The sequence below is a fragment of the Condylostylus longicornis genome, unplaced genomic scaffold, assembly GCF_029603195.1.
Source record: "Condylostylus longicornis isolate FDR11 unplaced genomic scaffold, ASM2960319v2 ptg000030l, whole genome shotgun sequence".
NCBI classification, from domain to species: domain Eukaryota; kingdom Metazoa; phylum Arthropoda; class Insecta; order Diptera; family Dolichopodidae; genus Condylostylus; species Condylostylus longicornis.
In genome coordinates, this window is record NW_026577999.1 from 6520977 (window position 1) to 6538777 (window position 17801).

The 17801-nt window shown below is 25.9% G+C and overlaps 3 protein-coding genes across 3 annotated transcripts; 1 reads left to right on the forward strand and 2 right to left on the reverse strand.

Annotated features, from left to right (window-relative positions):
* Positions 1-3252: 3252 nt before the first annotated feature.
* LOC129607896 (protein HBS1) lies at positions 3253-7226 on the reverse strand. The gene is made up of 6 exons (XM_055519141.1): positions 7077-7226; positions 6410-6829; positions 4805-5110; positions 4539-4747; positions 4300-4463; positions 3253-4248 (listed from the first exon to the last, which is right to left on the reverse strand). Exons 1-6 carry the CDS (start codon positions 7117-7119, stop codon positions 3378-3380), a joined length of 2013 nt encoding a protein of 670 aa, XP_055375116.1. The 5' UTR covers positions 7120-7226; the 3' UTR covers positions 3253-3377.
* A 1096-nt stretch (positions 7227-8322) lies between these two features.
* On the forward strand, positions 8323-10908 carry LOC129607978 (NAD-dependent protein deacetylase Sirt7). The gene is made up of 3 exons (XM_055519260.1): positions 8323-8547; positions 8597-9208; positions 9399-10908. Exons 1-3 carry the CDS (start codon positions 8431-8433, stop codon positions 10794-10796), a joined length of 2127 nt encoding a protein of 708 aa, XP_055375235.1. The 5' UTR covers positions 8323-8430; the 3' UTR covers positions 10797-10908.
* Positions 10909-11248: 340 nt separating this feature from the next.
* On the reverse strand, positions 11249-15945 carry LOC129607877 (mitotic checkpoint serine/threonine-protein kinase BUB1). The gene is made up of 10 exons (XM_055519109.1): positions 15502-15945; positions 14727-15084; positions 14552-14667; positions 13348-14489; positions 12433-13265; positions 12254-12379; positions 12074-12195; positions 11906-11996; positions 11680-11849; positions 11249-11618 (listed from the first exon to the last, which is right to left on the reverse strand). The coding sequence occupies exons 1-10, from the start codon at positions 15573-15575 to the stop codon at positions 11441-11443; spliced, it is 3210 nt and encodes a 1069-aa protein (XP_055375084.1). The 5' UTR covers positions 15576-15945; the 3' UTR covers positions 11249-11440.
* Positions 15946-17801: the final 1856 nt, after the last annotated feature.

Consider the following 17801-nt stretch of genomic DNA (forward strand, 5'->3'; position numbering starts at 1 on the left):
AAAAAAAAAATTTTTTTTTTTCAATATTTTATATGTATATGTTGTCTATATGTATGTATGTATATATTCGATTTCATTAGAATTTCTATATATATATATATATACATGTATTAAATAAAAAATAAATATTTTTTGTGATTTTTTTTTTTTTTTTATATTTTTAAGATGAGAAAATTTCTCAAACCTTTGCAATGAAAATTTCTCGATAACTGAAATAAACTGGGATATAGAATAATTTTTTTTGTGTTACTAAAAAAAAAAAACAAACAAAAAACAAGAAAAAAAAACTGTTCATTTTTGGTCCTCCAATATTCACAATATTTTAAGATGAAAATTTTTTTTTGAGAAACGGCGCAGAGAGAACAAAAAAATCATATATGTATGTATGTATGTACCCTGATATATCTATAAAAAATATTTTCAGTAGATAAAATAAGTTTCTATTTATGCAATAATTGTATATACTTACTTAAATACGTACATACATGTTTATTGGGAGAAAACAAAAAAAAAAAAAAAATAAGCAAAAAAAAAATGTTCAAATCAAAATTTATTGTATAGTCCAAAACATTTGTATAAGGATTATTTTTAAATAATAGTATATACTGGTATAGGTACTGGTAAATTAAAATAGAGCTATAAAAGTACAAAATATTTTTATATATAGGTATGTACGAACAAAATTCAAAAAAAAAAAATGCACATATTTCGTATGCTATAGAACAACAAATAAAATTATTATAAAATTATCTAAAATATTTTACGATATTTTGAAATTTGTTCTAAAATATTTATCGAATATATTGTTTTCCGTGCCGAAATTAATCAAATTTACGAAAACGTACCCATTATAATTATGAGCTGGAAATTTAAATTGGGATTGCATAATTTTTGAAATCATTTCATTTACACAAATTATAACTTACATTTGATTTATCAATAATTACCGCACACAGTTTCTACTTATTTAATTCGAAATAGAAAATTAGGCTAATTTATATATTAAAGAGTTGGAATATTAAGATATATAAGGCATACTAACTCGATAATCTATTATAATCTAAAAAATTAGGCTAATATTAGCACTTAATCCCCATTTAATTGAATTGCATATTTTAAATTCAAAAGCTTACATTTCTTTTAAATAAAATAAAATTATTATACAATATTCTTATGTACGGTTTATAAATAAATATTATGCACCTATTTAAATAATATTTAGTTTATTTTTTATTTATTAGCAATAATAATACATAATATTATAATGCATGAATGTATGGAAAATACAAAAAAAGAAAAAAAAAACAAAAAATAAAACAAACCTATCAAACCTATTCGAAGCGATGTTCCCTATACAATATCCTTTTTAAAATGTTTATATGATTTTAGGTAGCATCAACAACAGCTAAAAAATTTTTTTTTCTTATTTTTTTGCTTATTTTACTCATTCTCATAGCAATAGATTATTTTATTCTCCCATTGTATCACACACATATTCTGTATGCATTTGTTCAACTAGAAAAAGTAAGAGTTATTACACATTACCAGGATACATTTTGAACAAAAACAAAATAATAAAAAAAATAAATTCGAAAAAAAAAAAAGAAAAAAAACAATTTTCTTTTTCTTTTATTTAAATTGCGATTCACTAAATAGGTAGTACATACTCCTTACATTTGCGCAGGACTATTTTTTAATTTTTTTATTGTTGTTTCTATTATTATTTAAAAGGTGCTTTTTTAAAAGTGAATTCTATAGAAAATTCTAAAACAAAAAGAAAAAAACAAGGAATAATTAAATTATCCAGTGCTGTGTTTATTGAAAGTAACTAAAGCGCATTCATGACCTATGACCGATCATCAAATTATTTCCATTTTAAAATATTACAAAAAATATATATATGTATGTAATATATAAATATGTAGGTGTATTTAGATATAATTAATTATAATTTATTAAAAAAATATAATGCAGATCAAAAGAAAATCTAAAATTTTTAATTTTTATTAAAAGTAATGAAAAAATTATTTTCAAATTTTTTTTGATCATTTCTTCTTAATGTTGAACTGTAACCATTTCAAATAATATGCAATTTTCAGGTACACACTATATATGTAATTGATATATGTAATATATACTCGTAATGCTTGTATATTATGGTATAGATGTATATATTACAAAAGAAAATAAGAAGACAAATGATCAGACAACAAAAATACTAGAATGATTTTTATCCTTATGGGGAAACAGAATTAATAAAAGGAAGATTAGTTTATGTTTTTATCGTATAATTGAAATAATTTTCCAATATGTAAAAAGAATATAAAAACCAATTGAAATAATAACAAAGAAATAAAAGAGATTTTATAAATCACATCTAGATTTAGTTAACAATAAGAAATATGTATATACATATATAAATGAATGTGCCTATTTTTATATACAAAAGAACAAAAAAAAAGGAAAGGATTTTTTTTTATATTAGAATAATTTTTTTAAATGCTTGAGTATTTTCTATACACACAAAAACCATTAATTTTAGCGGTTATCATGATTAAAAAATAACTTTGATAATTCTTTTGTATATATGTACATACATATTTTATTTTATACATATCTACATTTTGTATTGTAAATTCTTTGCATTGTAATTGGGTTTTTTTATTTTATATTCAAAGAATCTAACTGAAATAGCTTACTAGATTTTTTTTTTTAAAAGATTATCTATCTAACCACTGAATTTGATTTCAATTATTACTACCTATACCTTTTTTTACAAAATTAATTCTTATATTGAAAAAAAAAGCAAAAAAATAAAAATATTTTAAAATACACATTTGATAAAAATTTAATTTGATACTAGAGCGATTCATTAATTTCATTTAGTAATAAAAATCATTAATAATCTTAATACGTGATAAAAATTAATAATTTTTTTTTTTCTTATTCACTCCTAGAAGGAGCATAGGGCTAGTGCATGATATCATGCACTACTTTCATAGCGTCATACAGTTAACTAGGTAGGTGACTAGCCTGCCTTAAAAAAAATAATTATTAAAAATTAATAAATAATGAAAATTAATAAATTTAATGGTTTATTGATTTTGATAAAGATCTTCTAAATTAAGGATATTGAAAGAAAGTTCTTTCCAGTTCTTTCTTCTTGTTATTGTAAAAAGCAAGGTTATTGTAATAATATATTCTTGGAGTTTCTATTTCTTTTTTTGTTAAATTGTAAAAGCTGTTAAAATTTTAATTTACATTTTATTATATGTATCAAAAAATCCAACAAATGATTTGTTTTTCTGTTTTTTTTTTTTTTTTACAAAAAACATTTATAATTATATAAATCTGATTAATGTACTTGCATAATTATTTTAATGATATTTTAATATAGTACCCGCTGCTATTGTTATTCCACCAACACGTAAAGTAATCCGGCCTAATTCTTTATAATCAGAAAATTTTTCTACACATATTGGTTTTGTTGTTTCGATTTCAATTATAGCACAAGTATTTTTTGTTAGCACTCTTGGTTTCTTTTTAATTATTTCTCCAGTAGCTTTATGTACAATCGATATTAATTTATTAACGCTAGCTGGTTCTATAAGAGATTGATGATGTAGTATTACTGGATAACCAATGGTTATTGGAAATTTTATATTAAATATTAATATTCTTGCTTGAATTCGTGTTGATATTGGAATTGGATTTTGAATGTCACATATTACGCATCCAACCCATATATTATTAACATCTACTCCTGAAATCGTTACAGAACATTGATCTCCAGCAAATGCTGCATTAAAGGATGTTTCATCAATTGAAATGCTTTTTATTACAGCAGTTTCTTTAACAGGATTAATCAAAACTTTATCATTTGTACAAATAAACCCAGATTCGATTCTTCCCGATATACAAAAATTGGAACCAGTTCCTTTAAATATGTCAGAAATTGACATTCTCAATGGTTTATCGATTGACTTTTCTGGTATTTTAAAATTATCAATAACATCTAAAAGCGTAGGACCATTATACCAATTTGTCAATCTAGTATCTGTTGGTACATTTACTAAATTTTCACCAGTTAAGCCTGAACATGGAATAAAAGTTACATCATTTTCTTTAAAACCAGCCTGTTTTAAAAATGATTTTAATTTTCCTACAATTTCGTTAAACCTTTCTTGAGACCAATCAACTGTGTCAAGCTTGTTAACGACAACTCCCAAATGAGTTACTCCGAGAGACCTTTAAAAAACATATCAGTTTTTGTTTTCTTTTTGTTTTCTAATCACAAACCTAACTAATAAAGCATGTTCTCTAGTTTGACCACCTTGTTCAAAACCTGTTTCAAATTCACCTCTAGTAGCATCAACCACAAGAAGGGCTACATCTGCTTGTGACGCACCAGAAATCATATTTGGAATAAAATCTTTGTGACCAGGAGCATCTAACAATGTTACCTAAATATTTAAAATTATGTATTAATATTAAAAACCTAATTTTGTAAAACAGCTCGCATATAATCTGTCACTTACTATTTTAGATTTCGTTTCAATTCTCGAACTTCCTACATCCATCGTTATTCCCCTAGATCTTTCTTCACCAGTTTCATCAAGAACCCAGGCATACATAAAGCTTTGCTTACCAATTTTTTTGCTTTCATGCTCATGCTTGCTCATAACTCTTTGAGAAACATTACCAGTATCGTAAAGCAAATGACCCATTAAAGTACTTTTACCAGCATCTTCGAAAAAAATATAATTTAAAATTATTACTTATATTAGTTATTAATTTATCTTACCAACATGACCAATTACCACCATATGTAAGTGAGATTTTTCACCAGTCCTTTCCTTTTCAAAAAGTTTCCTTGCAGTTTCTTGTAATTGTTCCCTACTTAATTTGTTCAAAGCAGATTTTTGTTCCTCACTTAATATTTGAACCTCTGGAGTATTTCTACCGGAGCCTTCACGTTTATCTTCGCTAAGATCAAAACCTTTCTTAACATTTTTGTCATTTTGAGGTGTGACAATTACTGTTACAGGAGCCATATTTGCAAGTTTAGTTTGTTTTTCACGAACATGTGATATTGAGAGATCTAAATTTTCTATAATTTGCAAGCGAAAATTAGTTCTAAGAAAAGACAAAAAATTTATATATAGAGCAGAGCAATTTATAAATATACCCCTTTTTCTTATTTATACCGCCTTTTTTATTTTTATTTCAAATTATCATATACATATACGTTACAATTTGTCTTTTATTACCTAAAACCAATAAGGCTTAAAGTAATTTTCATGCAAAGTCTTTTTAAAAACTTATTAACTTATTTTATCCCTTTTTATCATAAAATTTATATTAACAAAATAATTAATTTCAAAATTTTGTTTTTCTAAGATGGGTTCGAAAATTTTTGTAGTTTTCATTTTTAAACTTAGCTACATTACTACTTAATTTTGTAAATACGATACAATCTAGCTTACATGGTAAAATTTAAAAATAAATTTGTACAAGAAATTTAAATTTAGTACAAAAATATTCTAACTATTCATTCAATATTAAAATTTCGAAGTACAAACACAATGTAATAATTGATAAATTAAAATTATTTATCATTTTTTTCTGATTTTCCAGTAGTATAACGTTTAATTGCATCATCCGGAGATAAAACATTAAAACTGAAGGATATAATTTTGTGTTTGACAAAAAACGAATGCTTCACGTATTCAATTAGATTATTTTTCATCCTTAAATTCATAACTTTTGCGAAACTAGATTTATGTGTACGAAAATTAGATGGTTTTTTCACTTTATATTTCTTATCGGTAAAAGGAATGCTCTTTTGTGGCCTATTGCATTCAATAAAAGGTATAAAAAAATTGTCATTGTAAGATTCAATTGACTTTTCAGTACTTGTAAAACTTGTGGTTTCTAAAGCTTGAGTTAAATCAACCATATCAAATTCAGTGGCAGTCTTCTGAACATTTTCGTTCAAATTTAGTTTCTTCATTTTTTCCCCAACCTTTTGTAAAACCTTCAGTTTTAAATTATCAATCTCGTCGTTATTAGTATTAGATTTTGAATTCGTTTTAAGTTGTGGAAGTGTAATTTGAGTTTTTCTCAATACAGGTAAAACAAATTTTTTTTTCGATATTTCTACTGTGTCATTGTCGTCCTTAATATTTTTTAAATTCTTTTTGATTAAATCATCCAATTTAACAGAAGTTTGCTCTTCTTTTTTTTCCACTTTATTTGGAATTTTAAAACTAACATCTTACCTTACAGTATATGAAATAAAACAAACGAAATAAAAGCAAACAATAACCAAACAAAAAATTTAAACGAAAAAAAAAAAGAAAAAATTGAAATCAATTAATGCAGATATATTGAAATAAAATAAACTCACCTCTGATTATCGGCTGATTTTGTTTTTCCTTTGAGTTATCATTTAATAAAGAATCTAGAGCCGTATTATAGTCAAAATTATGCTGCATTACAGCATCAACAATTTTTTTATCTGAAAAAGTATCTCCTACAACATTACGAATTTCATCTATGCAGGATGTTAATTTTATTTTCTCGAGATCATCTAAGACAGGCATCTGAAAATTTTCTGAATCTCGTCTCTTCTTTTCATTATGTGTATTACATCTTTCAGCATCATCTTCTTCATCTTCTTCTTTAATGTTTCGATTTGTTTTAATAAATTCAGATATACTTTGTTGTCCTCTAGCTCTATCATATATCCATTGTGATGCGTCTGTTGGTGAAATTCCAGTTTCATCATCAACTGAATGCCCGTAAACATCATCGTAGCCATCGTACTCTAAAAAAAATAAAAAACAAAAATCTTATTAAAAAATAATCTGCGAATAATATTTGAAAAGCTTATATTTCAATTGTCACATAACCTTTTCACTAAAGGCTACCTATATGTATATCGCACTGTATAAGATATTGAAAAATGTTTTAATATATTTTTAAATTAAAATTAATTTCCCAATTATGTAGGCTGGTGTTTCATTTTCTCTTAAATTTTTATCTTTATTTTTCCTAAACTTAAAATATCTTACCATCGGAGTAATCCATCGCACGAACAATTCTATGTCGAGACATTTTATTTTATTATTTCAGAATATAATTTAATCTACTCAATATTTTTCAATTATGTATTTAAAAATTGAAATTTGTACAATTTAATCTATCACCACTATTGTAAAAGATAAAAGCACAAAGACAAAACATCTGAAATGTCAAATTAGTATGCCACGAAACTTGAGTTAGCAACAAAACGGTTCTTTAAAAAATTATAGCATTACCTCATTTTATTAAATAAAAATATTTGAACATCACTTGCTCTAGATAGAAATAGACTTGAAACTTGACGCCACAAAAACGTAATGCTTTGGATAATAGGTCTATTAAATTATTAAATTAATAGAATGACAATTGAATCTAAAATATTTTACTTTTTTTTTTTTAAATAAATATTTTAATATTGCTATGGCTGAAAGCTATAAAAATGTCATTATTCATAAAATAGAAATATATCGAATGTCAACTCATTTTAATGAAAAATTTTAAAAAAGTTTATTTTCTAAGAGAATAGTAATGTTAAAAAGTTCCCAATATCTTCAATAAGAGCATTTGTAAATTCTAAATTTTTGGGATGTAACTCTTTTTCAGTGTCCAAACATGTATTTTTGAAATAATTAGGTTTGAATGGAAAAAAATAACCAAATACTGTGGCTTTTTTGGCGTAAAAGAACTCGACTTCATTGGTATGAAAAGAAAACTTCCTTTTATTCGGAATAAAATACTTTTTTTTTTTATTTTTCGCTAATATATTTCGTGCGATACATACGCACTTTATCAAAGCTGATTTTCTTCTAATTAAGACAACAAACAATAAAAATTGAAATTGAGCACCGAATATTTTATTCACATTCAATTCCTAAGCTCGATTGTACTGCAAAATTAAATTAATTGTACTGCAATTAACAGGTAACGAAAACTATTGTGGTACACGCAGTTCTTGAAACCACTGCAAAAATATGTCAAATATTTTGTCTTATTATTAACGCATGTGACCATACTACGAATAGCGACCGATTAAACATCTCGTTTAAGAGATTTTGTATTCCAGTGTATAAAAAGTTAAATCTTAATTGGATATTTGAGCAACATCAAGGCTAACACAACAGTGATATTTATACTCAGAATGTTGGTTTTGTTTATGATTAGTGAATGTGAAGCTTATATTTAATTTAAGTGTGAAAATAAATTAAGAAATAATGTGCTTTAAGATGTGCTTATTAATTAATTAATCATATTTATTCAAGAACTTATTTTTCAAAAAACAGATTAAGTTTAAGAATTTTAATTCATATTTTGTATATATACCCATTATTAATGCTATTAACAAATATGTCTAAAACTAAAACAAAAGAACGGAGGACAGTTAAGCTATATATAACAAGAAATAAAGTAAATCCTTCAAAGGAAGAAAACCCCAAAAAACTTCACAAGGAATCTGCAAAAAAAGTAAAAGTTTTGTACAAGAATATATTTTATAATTTATTTAAGTTTTTAGGTTTCTTCGATTTTAAAAAAAATTGAATCTTCAAGAACAGATGAGGAAAAAAAGTATTTAGAATCTTATTCTGATTTGACGAAAAAATTGAGTAGACGCAAAGAACTTGTTAAAATATACAAAGAAAGAGTAATTGAAAAGGAAGATGAGTGTGAGCTTATTGAGAAAAAAGTAGAACGTTTAGCTGAAATTATATCAAATGCAAAACATTTAGTATGTTACACGGGTGCCGGAATTAGTACATCAGCTAAAATTCCTGATTATAGGGGTAGTCAAGGCATATGGACTCTGTTACAACAAGGCAAAGAAATCGGAAAATATGATTTGTCATTGTCAGATCCAACATTTACTCATATGGCATTGTACGAACTTCATAGAAGGAAAATGTTGAAACATATAGTTTCTCAAAATTGTGATGGACTTCATCTACGTTCCGGTTTACCTAAAATTTCTTTGAGTGAAGTTCATGGTAATATGTATATTGAAGTTTGCAAGTATTGCAAGCCGAATGTGGAATATTGGAGAATATTTGATACAACCGAATTAACTGCGAGATTTAATCATAAAACCAATAGAAGGTGCCGCTTCTGTTTAAGACCACTAATTGATACGGTAAATCTATTAAAAGATTTCCATTTTGATCTTAATATTAGTATTAATTAAAAAATAATTTTCTATAAATTAACTTATTCCGTAAAAGAAAATCATAAGCTCCTTTTAATAAGAAAGTAATTTTAAATAATATTTTTCTTATCTGCATGTATATTTGTTACATTGCCTTTCACAATACTTTTCTTTTTAGATCGTTCACTTTGGAGAAAGAGGAAATTTAAAATGGCCACTAAATTGGACGAACGCATGCAAACACTCTGAAAAGGCTGATGTAATTTTATGTCTTGGGTCTAGTTTAAAAGTATTAAAAAAATACCATTGGCTTTGGCAAATGGATAAACCGAAAAATAAAAGAGCGAAAATTTGTATTGTAAACTTGCAATGGACATCAAAAGATAAGCTAGCATCAATTAAAATTAATGGAAAATGTGATCAAGTAATGGAACTACTTATGCAACATTTGAATATTTCAGTCCCTCTATATTGTAGGGAAAACGACCCTATATTTTATCACTCTAGTCCACTTGTAGATGAAGAACTGCATACTGTGTCCCAGCCAATGCTGAAGCCAATTCGATTCTCAGAGAATTCCGAGAGCTCTTGTGCCCCTAAAAAAAGGTCGATTAATTTAAAAAGACCATTTATGAAATCACAGAAAAATAAACAGCTCAAAACAAATTTAAATTCGAGGCATTTATTAAAAGAGTATGAAAGCTCTTCTGATTCAGAAAGTAATTCGAACAGTATTGAAAATATAGATGTAAAATTGGAAAATGATGTAGTAGAATATAAAAAAGCAAATGGCAACGAAATAAATATTAGTATAAAACATAAAAATGAAACACTAGATATTAAAGAAAGTAAACCAATTGTAAGTGATATAAGCAGACAAGTCAAAGACAGAAAAGATAATTTAGATGTCCAGTATTCAGCAGTAAAGTATGACTCAAATATTTCAGATGTTAATATTAAAAGAGAAACTGATGAAAAATTTCCTTGTGATATTTATTTAGGATGTATGTTCCCAAATGCAATAGATTTTGTTAAAGCCCCACTTTTAGTAAATTATAACTCATATACAAAGACTGAAGAGTATAATAAAAATGAAAATATTTTACATTCAGAAAAAATTGTTGCCAATGAAGAAAATGAAACATGTTTATTCAATTTAGTTGAATTGTGTAATAAGATGAAATTACCCAATTATTACGAGTCAAGTTACGTATATTCAGGATTACATAGTATAATAAAACCTCCGCCACCAGAAATCAATTTTTGGAGTTCAGCTATAATACCAATATTTAAAATGAATAAAAGTGCAGCAGATTGTGACTTTTGTTTCAATCATTATGCGGAATTTAGTTGTCAATTTTATAAAAGTGTAACAGTTGAATTTTGTTTAAACAAATTTAGAAACGGAAAGAAAACCGTTTGTGAATGCTGCGATACATATGATTCAAGTGAAGAAGATAACATCGTTTTAAAAGAATTCATCACAGATAAACGTTTAAAACTTAATAAAGCAAAACAAGCAGACGTTCAAGCCGGTTGGTATGGAAAAGGCTATAGAAAGAATCGTAAACGATGAAATATAATTTATATTTGAGATTTTTTTTTGTGTGTAAAATTAATGATTTTGTCCTGATTTTAAAATATATATTTTTTATATAAAAAAATAAAATACTAAAATATTGTTTTACGTACGGTTTTAAATTAAAATATGTAATTTAAGTAAATTTAAGTGAATATATTATAGTAATTCTATAAAAAAAAATTGAAGCTTGTTTTAAAAATAAGTATTTTAAAAGTAAAGCTAAGATTTGTTCTAGAAAAACAAGAACAAAATAAAGCAGCTTTGTTTATTAAAAAATATTAATTTAAGTCTTTTGAATTTTCGGTATTTTATTGCAAAGACACGATATGTTGTAAAAGATTTAAACTGAAAATTTTACTCAACATATGCACTTGTAATATTAATTTTTACCTCCTTAAGATCTCAAAAATTTTTCAAGTAGAAAGAAATTTTATTTTGTTTTTTATCTTTAATATCCCTTAAATAAAATAATAAATTTACAATTCATTTTATATTTTTAAATATTTAAATATAAATTTATTTTGTTTTCCTTTTAAATTAAAATAACATACATATATAATCCTTTTCTCAGAGGGAAAAAGCTATTTTACAAAACTAAACCTTTTTTTTAATATTTACATTGAACTTAATTCCAACATTTAACGCTTGTATAAAATATTTGAAAGTGTACGAATTTGAGATTGTAGTTCAGAGTCCATTTTTAAACATTCTTCTCGCATTTGATCATTAATTTCTTTTAAACTCGGTAAACATTTTATATCAGGAATATTAAGCATTTTCGAAAAGAATTCTGTCCAAAGATGTTTTTTTAAGTATCTTAAATAAATATAAAATATTGGTTAAAATAAAAATTTTGATTTTATTTTTATTTAAATACCTCGGTAACTTCTGCCTGATGTCCCAAGCATTATATTTTTTTTCAACTTGCATATATTCTCCAAATAACATTACGTGAATTGTGCAAGCAATACAGTAATAATCTGTTTGATAAGACCAAGGTTTTCCTTCTTGCATTTCCGTACATGTAAAGCCATCAGTTTGAATTACCTTAAATTTTTTAACAAATTGTAATAACAAATAAGGAATTTATAAAGTAGATTTACCTTCTTAAACTGCGTATACTCAGGAAATAAACTCATATCTATAGCACAACCAAAGTCGATAAGACGAAGAGAAATTGTATCAACCGACGGTCTGTAATTTGTAATGCAAGTAATTTAATAAAACACTACATATTTTGAATAAAATATTTAAATTCTATAATAAATTACGTTTTCATGAGTAAAAAATTATCCGGTTTTATGTCAGCATGAATTATTTTACATGAATGTAAATGATCCATGATTTCCAAAATTTGTGTGCTAAAATGTATGACTAAGCTTTCATGCATCACCTTAAATAACAAAAATAGTTAGAATAATAACGTTTTTCCATATAAAAAAATTTGTTACCTTTTTTGTAGCCTGTCTCAATTTATTATTGACATCTAATAAAGATCCGAAAGAAGAAAATTCGGTTTCAAATATACTAGCATTTGGTGTAATCACAGCAGTAGAAACATCCATGATACCAGACAACTACGTTTAAAAACAATTAATTAATATAAAATTATTTTTTAATAATAACTTACAATGTACGGATATTTAATACGTTTTCTAACTTCTTTACAAATATACAATTCCCAATTGTTAGGAGGCCGTTGAAATTTCAATGCTACCACAGCACCGGTATTTGTATTTAAAGCTCTGTAAACTGAGCCATATGAACCTTTACCAACTTCTTTCTCCAAACTATAGTTAACATCTGCAAGTGTTATGTATTTTAAGTTACCAATTTTTGGCACAGGGGTATTAACAAGTTTGCAATTGTTTTCGTTTCTTGGCGGAAAATCTAGTTTAGTTAAAAATGCTTTGCAAAGCTCAAAACTAAAAGGATCAATAACAGGTTTAGCAAGATGCGTTTCAATAGTTTGTAAAGCTTTTTCCAATCGCTTTTTTCTAACCTCTTCATCATTTTCAGCTCCGAAGAAACTATTTTGTTCGTAGGAGCTTAGCGAATCTTCATTTTGTATGACATTTATACTTCTATGTTTTAAGTTCTTGAAATTTTGTTCAGTGTTTGCATTACTTAATTTTTTAACAGGAGTAGAAGCATTTGACATGTTACTCGTGGTTTCATTGTAAGTTGAATTAAAATCATTGTTAGTGTCTTCATTATATTCCAATGTATCATCACATTGAGAAGTATTTTCACTCTCTGTAAAACTATTCCCATCGGCAGAATTTGTATTTCCGGCAAAGGATAATAATAAATTTGCGTCATCAAACCTTTTTTTGGTTCTGCTGGACTTAGTTTTCTTTTTAGAATTTTCTGATGGAATTTGTGGACTATCGTAATTATTTTTAATCTTAATTTTCTTTATTTTTTTAACCTTTGGTGTCGAATTTTGATAAGCTGTGCTTTCTAAAAATTTTACAAAATTTTGAGAAAAAAATTTCAATATATTTTACACTACATTTTTTTAAGTTATTTTAATTACACTTACCTGATCTGTTTTCAAATTGTTTAAAACAATCTTCATAATTAGATACTTTATTATTATTATCTATACTATAATTTTGAACAGGATCTTTGCGAAATTTAATTTTTAGTGTTTTGTTTTTCATTTCCCCGTTACTGTCCATACTAAAACGAATAGTAGAAGCCTCTATTTGTTCTTCTAAATCTCCAACATAAAATTCATTGCAATTTTGTGACTGAAATTCATTATATTCCGTCGTTGTAGTTTCTGTGACTTGCTCCAAATCTGCTTTAGGTGTATCGGGTTTGCTATTTTCAGATTTTTTTTGCTGCATTTTGCATATCCATTTCTTAGCCCTTATTTCTTCTGGGCTATACTCATTTTGATCTCCAGGATAAACCAAATGTTTTTGATACATACATCTTTTGTTTTCATCAAAAGGCTCTTCAAGAAATAATAGAGGTTTCCACATTTCATAATTATTTCGAGAATATCTCGCAAAATTCGCAGGAATTTTAACATTTTGCAAAATATATTGATTATTAATACTTGTTTCTAAGCTTGAATTTTGGTTATATGAACATATATTTGAAGATTCAGGTCGCAATTCATTGTTATTCTCATGTTTGTAATACGTTTCGGAAGGTGCTCTGTTATTTTCAGCATAATAATTCGATGCAGAATGATTTTCTCTTTGATATACATTTGATGTGTAGTGAGCATGCTGTTGATTTTGTTGTACATGTACATTTTGGGAATAATTTTGGTTTTGTACATAAGGCTGCGTTATATTTTGTTCTGCTTGGTTATGATGATGAATCGTTTGATGTGGCAATTGTGGTTGATGTTGTATTTGAGAGTGAACTTGTACAGATTGCTGATGTTGTACGGTTTGTTGTTGATTATATTGATTGTGAGACTGTGTATGATGTGGAATGGGTTGTTGTTGTTGTTGTGGTTGTTGCGGTTGAGCTTGATGTTGCTGATGTTGTTGCTGTGATTGATGCTGTTGTGGTTGCTGTTGCTGTTGCGATTGAGGAATATGGTTGCGATATTCACCGGTTTCTGAGCAATTTTCTTGAATTTCAGATCTAATTTTTTTACTTGGATTTGTTGCTGCATTATTAGAAGGGTTAAGAGTTGTAATTTGTTGACGTTGCTCGTTTCTACAAAATATTTTTGTTTCTTTAAATAATATTTAACCGAATTATAAATTATGTAGTCTTACAAATGATTAGCGCTCCTCTTTTTTGATGAACTATCATTATAAAGCATTCTTTGGGAAACTGACAACCGAAATTTCGTATGCGCTTCTTGTAATTCCATATAGGGTTCCGCCTTGGCCTAGCGTATAAAAAATAAAAAACATTTTATTCGTGATATTAAGAATGATTTTTGTTTACCTGAAATCCTAAGTTATAAACAGACTCCGCTTGTTTGAATGCACTTGCAGAATCATAATAATGAGCCCAACTTATATAAAAGCAGCTGCACTGTGTACCTATACCACGTTGATATAACAACTGATATAAATTTAATGGATTTGGCTGTAAGTCTATGTACTTAACCCATAACTTGACCATTCTCAAATCTTGTTTGTAATAATCAGCATTTTCAAATAACGATAAACATTTTTCTAAGCATTCCCTAAATTTGTTTTCAGGGTCCATATGAATGTTATAGTCATACCAGCATATATAATTGTACCACATTTCCAAAGGATCAGGTCCACTATAAGAAGAAATGGCGCTTTCCCAAGCACTGAAATTATAAAATAAAAATATTGTAATAAATATTTTTTAAGTCTTCCATGAAGAATGCTATGACAATATGGCTTTAATAGAAATGCCAAATTTATATAATAGAATTTTTCTCACAAGTAAAAAAAAGTTGTGCCATTTTTATGGGTGTTAAAAGTAAACAAATAAAAAAAAGCGACTTATTAACAACTTTTCGTTACAAGCAGTACATATAAAAAATGAAAAATTTTGGATTTTTTTAATTTGACCTTCCATCATTTCAATGGGTTTTGTACAGAAGTCTCCTAACCATATCTTTAATGCATTAAAAAATTTACAATCAAAACAGTATTCATTTTTATGCACATTTTTAAATGATTCTTATAAGCAACATAAAAAAATTGTAAACAATATACGAAAGGATAATAGTAATACTTACTGTTTGTCTCTTACGAAAAAGTGAATTTCTTCACTAGACGCTGTGCTGTGATGCAATGTTCCTGTACTATTCATATTTACAAAACCTTTTATTTTATTTACTTTCTATATATAATCAATTGGTTTTCACTTATTAAAAGTAAAAATTGAAAAATATTATGGAAACTCTTTGCAAATTAAAAAGTTATTGTTAGACTGCAAAAACTGGAGGTTATTTTTGACACGAATTTGACATAAAGAAATGTTTGGAAACTTTTTCAATATTTATATTAAATTCAGCATTGCTATTTATCTAAACGACTACATTTTACACTTTAGAGTTACATCATTTTAATTACACTTTTTCTATAATTACAAACTTAATTTTCCAAAATTTGGATGTATTTCTTCAGAATATTCAAACGGCGGAAGATGTGACAGCCATATTGGTAGAATGAATAAGTACTCATTCGCTTGCACATTGCATGACATTCGATGTTGCCATTGCTAATAAAAGTGCTGACAATTAAATTTTTTTGAACATTATGTCTGTTCAAAAATTGACAAATATATTTCATAATATCAATTGAAAATCAATTCAGTTTGATCAATTTATGCATATGTATGTATATGTATTTAAACAGAGTAGGAATTTAAACTAAAAATATTTTAAAAAACTGAATTCTTGAAAAGTAATTCAGACAATTTGATTTCTGTCATTTTCTCTCAGTAAAAAGACCTGTCATAATAATTTATGACAGGTCTTATGACTTATGACATAAGTCTCTTAAAATAATTTCTCTCGGTTGTTAACTTCAGTTAAAGAACCACATTTATTAAATCAGAAAAAATAGAAAATTAATGCTTTGGCTCTATCAATAAACCAAAATGGGAATAACGCTGAAAATAATTTTCTAAATAAGTAGAAAAATTGTATGGTAATTACATACATATTGCTAATACAAGTTATAAATCTTGTAAAATGTAACAAAAAGTTTTGAATGAAAGTCTTAATAATAATTTTTTTTAACTCTTTTTTAAGTGATTTTAAACGGATTTTTATATAAAGGGTTTCTCTTAAACGGCTTTATTTTATTCAATATTTAGAACTCAAATTGCATAAATTATAATGTTTTTTCTTAAATTTAATAATAAAATAATTTGGTCCATTATTTTTTAAGTGTGGTTTTAAAATTTTTTAAAGTAACATCTCTGTTACTAATAATAAAAATGTATCAATGACGTATGCGCAGATTATGTACCTATATGTATATGTATGGATTTGTTTCAAAAGCTAAAATGTGAATCTGATGAATCTCCTTTACTTTACTTAGTAACAGTGAATATATATGAACGTATTCTTTAGAAATATAGAACTAACGATATTAAATTCCCTGAGACATTTAGCAGCAACAATTTTACATCAACGGTATTATACTTATAAAACTGAAATATTCGATCTGAAAAGCTATTTAACATTTTCAAAAAAAAAATGTTATATATCTATGTACACACATAGGGTAATTCTAAAAAAGAAATTCTTAAGGTTAAAGCTGTAAAGCTTTAAAAGCTCTACATTTAATTTGTGCATGAAGCTTTAAAAGCTTGACTGTTATAACCTTAAGAAATGCATTTTCAGAAATACCCATACATACGTGTAATAGTTAAAGACAAACTTTCAGTCTTTTATCGGATTAGGCTTTTTGATTAATATATAATTAATAATTTAAGAGTGTCAAAAATGCTTCAAAAAATGAATTTTGTATAGTATACCTTTACACCTAATAATGCGTACATAAGTACATGCGAGGTGTACTGTGTAGTTGGGTATGCAATGTATATAATATAATATGTATATATTAATATATATATACATATATATATTTATATTATATAATAATAATATTATATATATATATAATATATATAATATTATGTATATATATACTGTTTGTATATATATATATATATATATATATATATATATAAATACATATGTATATGATATAGGCAATGCATTCTATGACAAATATTTTACAAAAAAATTAGGTAGCTACGTACATATGAATTTTTTACAAAGGCATATACATTGTTATATGCCTACATAATATACAAATGTATTTTAATGAATTTAATAATAATTACTAAATTTTGAAAGCATTTTGAATTAAAATATAGTGAATGTATGCAAGCATGTACAAATCTGTCTGGAAAGGAGGCAATATTGCAAAGGAAAAAATGGTCAAATTTGAAAAAATATTGCTAAAAGGGTTTTTGGGAGGAAAGCCATTTCACATAATAACCAGAATCAGTTTCGTATCT

Excerpts from the sequence above, each read along its gene's own strand:
- LOC129607896 (XM_055519141.1), bottom strand. The coding sequence starts at position 7,119 with ATGTCTCGACATAGAATTGTTCGTGCGATGGATTACTCCGATG. Across the intron at positions 5,111-6,409 it reads AAATCAGCCGATAATCAGAG|AAAATTTAGATCTCTCAATA; the intron begins GTGAGTTTATTT and ends TGCAAATTATAG. Across the intron at positions 4,748-4,804 it reads GGTGGTAATTGGTCATGTTG|ATGCTGGTAAAAGTACTTTA; the intron begins GTAAGATAAATT and ends TTTTTTTCGAAG.
- LOC129607877 (XM_055519109.1), bottom strand. The coding sequence starts at position 15,575 with ATGAATAGTACAGGAACATTGCATCACAGCACAGCGTCTAGTGAAGAA. Across the intron at positions 15,085-15,501 it reads TTTTTCGTAAGAGACAAACA|TGCTTGGGAAAGCGCCATTT; the intron begins GTAAGTATTACT and ends TTATAATTTCAG. Across the intron at positions 13,266-13,347 it reads ACAATTTGAAAACAGATCAG|AAAGCACAGCTTATCAAAAT; the intron begins GTAAGTGTAATT and ends TAAAATTTTTAG.
- LOC129607978 (XM_055519260.1), top strand. The coding sequence starts at position 8,431 with ATGTCTAAAACTAAAACAAAAGAACGGAGGACAGTTAAGCTATATATA. Across the intron at positions 8,548-8,596 it reads ACAAGGAATCTGCAAAAAAA|GTTTCTTCGATTTTAAAAAA; the intron begins GTAAAAGTTTTG and ends TTAAGTTTTTAG. Across the intron at positions 9,209-9,398 it reads TAAGACCACTAATTGATACG|ATCGTTCACTTTGGAGAAAG; the intron begins GTAAATCTATTA and ends TTTTCTTTTTAG.